At 41.8% G+C, this 6,000-nt stretch overlaps 1 protein-coding gene across 3 annotated transcripts in view; it reads left to right on the top strand.

The window, feature by feature from the left end:
• The first annotated feature begins 531 nt into the window (after positions 1–531).
• Positions 532–6,000, top strand: part of LHFPL5 (LHFPL tetraspan subfamily member 5) — a 23,235-nt gene continuing 17,766 nt past the window's right edge. For all 3 annotated transcript variants that reach the window (XM_074236444.1, XM_074236443.1, XM_074236442.1), the window contains exon 1: positions 532–1,246. In XM_074236444.1, the coding sequence (XP_074092545.1) occupies positions 835–1,246 (412 nt within the window). In that variant the 5' untranslated portion in view covers positions 532–834. The remainder of the gene's footprint in view (positions 1,247–6,000) is intronic.

Below are 6,000 nucleotides of genomic sequence, written 5' to 3'. Positions count from 1 at the left end.
GGAGTGATTCGGGAAAAAGTGCCGACCTTGAAACAGTTGCTTCAAGAAGAAAAGGGGAAATGGTTTCAGGACCGTACAGTGCTCCTCGTGAACAGGGAAAGTTTTACGTATTGCTTCTTGAGGGAAGGAGGGAGGAAGGTGGGGAACAGGCTTCATAAGCCTTGCTCTCCCCAGTTCTTGCTACATCAGGCTCCCTCAGGATTGGACGCGGAAAGGGGAGATGGGTATTGCGGTTGGGAAGCGTTTCCCAGAATAAACCTCTTGGCACGCGGAGCAGGTATAAGAACTCCCTTTCCAGGTCCAGAAGCAATCCATCAACCCTCCTCCTTTTCTCTCCCACTGGCCACTTCCTCCCACTCTCTCAGTCCTCCTACCTACCCATAACGCTCCACTCGAGCCCCTCCTGCTCGAGTCCACAGAACTGAAAGCCGCTGGGTACTGGCCGTGGTGCTGAAACGGAGGTCATGTCCAAGGCGGAGCCGAGGCTGAGGGTTGGGGCGGGGGCGAAGGAGGAGCAGCCGGGAGGGCGGGGAAGAGGGCCAGGGCTTTGGTGAGGAGGTGCGCACCGGGAGAGGCAGAGCCGGCAGGGCGGAGAAGGAGACATACCCCCGGAGGAGCGGGTACGGAAACCGGGGCAGCCTCCCCTCCGGCTGAAACCCTGTGACTGCCTCTCCTACTGTCCCTGCAGTGGAATCTCCCATGGCCGTCTCCTGCACTACTCCACAACTCTACCCTTGAGCTTTCCCTAACCCAGGCCAGAGTTGTGGGCCCAGTCCTGGGATCGGCTACCCCCTCCGGTCTCTCTTTTAGGTTCCCCTCTCCTACCTACCCGCCATGACGAAGCTGCTGCCTGCCCAAGAGGCAGCCAGGATCTACCACACTAACTATGTGCGGAATGCCAGGGCAGTGGGGGTGATGTGGGGTACCCTCACTATCTGCTTCTCTGTTCTGGTCATGGCTCTGTTTATTCAGCCGTACTGGATTGGAGACAGTATCAATACACCCCAGGCTGGCTACTTCGGCCTCTTCTCCTACTGTGTGGGAAATGCCTTGACTTCAGAGCTTATCTGCAAGGGCAGTCCCCTGGACTTCAAGACCATACCCTCGGGTGCCTTTAAGACTGCCATGTTCTTCGTGGCTGTTGCCATGTTTCTCATCATTGGTTCCACCATCTGCTTCAGCCTCTTCTTTGTCTGCAACACAGCTACTGTCTACAAGATCTGTGCCTGGATGCAGCTGGCAGCTGGTGAGGCGACAAGTGTGGGTGCCTTTTTTCGTGTGTGTGTGTGTGTGTGTGTGTGTGTGTGTGTGTGTGTGTGTGTGTAAATCTGTGTCATGGCATCCATGGTCACTTTATGGTTCTCATTCCTGAGACCTGGGAGGCAGTAATCCTACAGGAGGGAACATTTTAAACAGAATTAGGATCTTGATTCAAACTCTAGCTCTATCAATCAACAAGTATTTCTTCTCCAATAACTGAGTGTCAAGAAGCAAGTAATTTTTCCTCTCTGAGCTTTACTTTACTTATCTGTAAGATGGAAATTATACTTGAATTAATATCCTCACAACATTTTTGTGAGGAAAGCATTTCTTAAATTTTACACTGTTTGATTATTATACCACTAAGAATTACAGACAGAAGATATTAGAGCTGGAAGGGACCTTGGCAAACATGTGGTCTGGCTTCCTCATTTTATTCCCAAAACATTTATTAAACACTTCCCACATCCCAGGCCCTGGGAATATAAAGACAAAAGTTAACAGTCAATGAACCTGTATTCTATTGAAATGCCATTTCAGGGAAGTGAAACAATCTGCCCATGGTCAATTAATTAATTAATAGCTGAATTGGGAATGAAGTCCAAGTCTTTGAATTGGCTCCCAGACTAGTGACCTCTCTGCTACATTGCCACAGTCCCTCTCTAGCCACACACACACACACACACACACACACACACACACACACAATTTTCCCCAAAAGGAAGAACAGACCTTTTGTGGAGCTATGTAGGAAGTCTTTGCTCTCTCTTGTTCAAGGCTGGCCCTTGGTTAAAGGATAAAGTCAAGAAAGTTTGTTTGGGAGCACTTCCAGTTTCACCTTTCAGTGCCCTTTCCTTCTTCTCCCTTGATAATCTCAGGTGTGCTTTGCCTTCCAGGTCCTTTCATTCCCCCTCCCCCCCAAAAAAAAATCTTCTCTGGAAAAAGATATGACATATTGGTCCCTGAGTATTGTGAATTTAAGTCTATGAGTGCCTCCCATTTGTGGCATTTGCTGTTGAAACCATTGCTCTGACCGTGGGATGGAAGACTCTAGACTTTGATCAAAGGTTCTGGACTTCAGTGAGAAGTTTGGAAAGAAGTGAAACTGACTAGGAGGGTCTGACCAATTACTGGAATTAGAGAAATGATTGGCAGTCATTTGTATTCTGGGTAAAAGGTCTTCTCTTCCTCCCTAGGTCCCTGGGCGGTCTCTTGACCTCTGTGTTGGCCTGATGCTCCTGCTCCCTTCCTGTGCCACTGCACAGGATCTTCCTTTTTGCCCTATGTTATCTATCAAAAGCCTGGCAGATTCTTATTTTGGGGTATAAAGAAGACTACTTATATGTTTATTATTATGACTCATGACTTAAAACTTAGTTACCTTATCTAAAATGGAAGGAATGTAGAAATTAAGTAGAGAACTCTTTCATATCTTGGCCAAGGAAATTAGTTAGTGTTATAAGATATAACGGAAAGTAGCCAGCAGTTGCAAAAGAAAATGAATTAATGATCTCTCTTAGATCTCCTCTTTCTCTAAGATTGTAAAGGACTTTCATGAAAGGGCTTACACTATGAGCCAAGCTTATTATGGGAAAGAGGCAAAGATATGATTAGGGAGATAGAGAAAGACTGACTATGGCTTGTGATAACTTTGGATATTGATGATCATTTTTGTAGCAAATGAGTTTGGGGTCTTAGCAAGTTTGACCCCCAAAGACAGGAAGGGGGAGCATGCTGTGCTGGAGCAAAGCCTTCAGGGACAGAGGGAGACCTCTGGTTGAAACAACTAGGATTTCTTATCCTAGCAGAAAGAAGGAAGGAAAGAATAATTTATTAAAAATCTTCTACATGCCAGATAATATACAAATATTATCTCATTTGATCCTTACAATGACCCTGGAAGGTAGAAGCTATTATTATCACCTTTTTATTTTTGAGGAAACTGAGGAAAACAGAGAGGTCAAGCGACTTGACCAAAATCAGACAGCTAGTATCTGTGGCCATATATGAATTCATTTTTTTCTAATTCCATATCCAACCTTTTTATTCACTGTACCTATTAATTACCCCTGCATAAACAAAAAAGACAAGGTTATCTAAAAGGTATAATTTGAGAAACACTAGGAAGCCCCTCTTTTTAAAACATGTCTCTCATCTGGGTGCCTCTGTGCCAGAAATACCTTTAGTGTTTCATCCATTAGGATATCAGAATTTAGGGCTGGAAAGAAATTTAGAGACTGTTATTTCACAGGTTCATTGGGAGGAAATTAAATTTAATTCAATGAATATTAGCATCTCTTATGCAAATGGTAAGAGGCAGGATGGGGTAGTGAAGTCTTCAGCTCAAGTCCTACATGAGTTTAATCAGTTCATGCATGTTTAAGACTAGGTTTTGTTTTTTCCTGCATCAACAGAGGTAATTCTAGCACCCAGATCACAGTCTTGGGTTTACAAAATAAAAAATAGTCCTTATCCTTGAGGAACTTATATTCTTTAAAAAATTTTTCCCTAATTACATGTAAATAGTTTTAAACATTCATCTTTTTGTAAAATTTTGAGTCCCACATTTTTCTCTTCCTTCTTTTCCTTCCCCCTCCTCTTGACAGTAAGTAATCTGATATAGGTTATAATGTACGACTCTGTTGAACATATTTCCATATCAGTCATTTTGTAAAATAAGAATTAGAACAAAATGGGAAAGAGCTTATCTTCTACTGGGAAAATATAACATATACCCTGAAAAATAAGTGGAATACAGTTTGAGGAGAAAGAGAGCATTGAGAGAGGCAGCTAGGTTACAAAGTGGATCTAGTGCTAGATGTGGAGTCAAAGAGGAGTAAATTTGAATTTTAGCTCAAGATGTGACCATTGGCAAGTCACTTAACTTTCATTAGCCTCAGTTTTCTCACTTACAAAATAGGGATAATCATGGCACCTATTTTATGGGATTGTTGTAAGAATTTAATGAGAATACATTTAAAGCATTTTGCAAATCTTAAAGTGACATATAAATATTATCCATTATTTCAATCAGTAAACATTTATTAATGCCAGACACTGTATTGTGAGGTGGGGATACTAAGAATCAAAAGACAATTCCTACTCACAAAGAGTTCAAAATAAAATGGGGGAGACAACATGCCAACAAATATACCAAGCAAGTTAAGTTCTGGATAAATAGGAAATAATTAAGAGGGGAGACACTAGAATTAAGATTAGATAGGGAGAATCAGGAAGAGCTTCCAGTGGGAGGAAGCACTTTAACTGAGTCTCAAAGAAAGCTAAGGATTCTAAAAATTTGTAATGAAGAGGGAATCCATTGTAGGCATAGGAATGTATTGAGGAATGAAGGTGATAAATGAATAGTCAAAATTAAGGAAGTTAATAGGTCAATAGGAACAACAAGTTATGAAGGGGAATAATGTGAAATCAGATTGGAAATCAGCTGGAGTCAGACTATGAAGGGCTTTAAATATGAAGGTGAAGAGTTTATATTTTTATTCTACTAGCAATTGGAAACCACTGAAGATTTTGGGGCAAGGGAGGTAAGTGATCATCTCTGTGCTTTAGGAAGAATATTTTGGCAGTAGGTGGAAGCTAGATTGGAATGAAGAGAGAATGGACATGGGAAGGCTGAGTAGCAGCAGTACATTTAAAAGATGATAAAGACCTGAATTAAGTTGAGGGCTCTATGAATAGCCAGGGAAGGATGGAAGATGTGTTATGGAGATAGAAGCAAGTTTGGGTTCCTGATTAGATAAGGGAGGGAGGGAGAGCAAAGAATGGAGGATACCTTTTAAGGACTGGATGGTGGTTCCCTCGAAAGGAAAAGGAAAATGATCAAGTATTATAGAGATTTTTGAGACTGGTTCCATGTATATTGAGTCACAGAAAGCTGGAGCTAGGAGGGCCCCTTAGAAGTAAACAACCATACTCTTTCATAGATAAAGAAACTGAGGTCCAGAGAGGTTATTTGACTTGCCCTGAGTTACACAGTTAATTAGTAGCAGATGTGGGGCTAGAACTCAGGCTTCCTAGTTACTTGCTAATTAGATTCTTTATATTTCTGAGCATTTTAGTCTCCCTTAGTCTCTTTTTTAAAATGCAAACATATATATATATATATATGTATGTATATATATATATATATGTAGTATATTAAATATCTAAGCTGATATTGTGGGTGACTATATTGGATTGGTTTTTATCTATGTTTAGAGGCAGCTGGGGAATATAAGTGCCCTGAAAGGGGGAGGTTTGGGACACCAAAGTTAAACTTCATCAGTGACTTCATTAATGTGCCCACAAATAATCTTGCTTTAATGGAAGTGAACATAGTTACCCTTGTGAGAACACAATACTTGAGTGCTGAGGAAAAATGAGACAGGGATGGAATGCTTTGTCCTGAACTGTGAAGATTGACTTTTCAGTGTGAGAAGATTTGGGGTGGAGGATTCAGCTGGAGTGGGGAACTCAGTAAATTTGAGGGTGATGATCTTAGAATTGGAAGTGATCTTACAGTTGGATCTGCCGGTCCAACTTTCTCAAATTCCAGATGAATGAATTGAGGTGTAGAAAGAGGAAGGGACTTGTACAAGCCCACATAGTTCAATAAGTAACAGTATTCAAACCCAGGTCTTCAGACTCCAAATGCAGTGTACTTCTAATTCAATACATATGCCAAATGGTATGTAGTATGTATTAGGGTGAGATGCAACAATATCATGCCCACTCTCCCTG

Source organism: Macrotis lagotis, chromosome 5, assembly GCF_037893015.1.
Source record: "Macrotis lagotis isolate mMagLag1 chromosome 5, bilby.v1.9.chrom.fasta, whole genome shotgun sequence".
NCBI classification, from domain to species: domain Eukaryota; kingdom Metazoa; phylum Chordata; class Mammalia; order Peramelemorphia; family Peramelidae; genus Macrotis; species Macrotis lagotis.
This window is presented reverse-complemented; position numbering and strand designations above follow the sequence as displayed.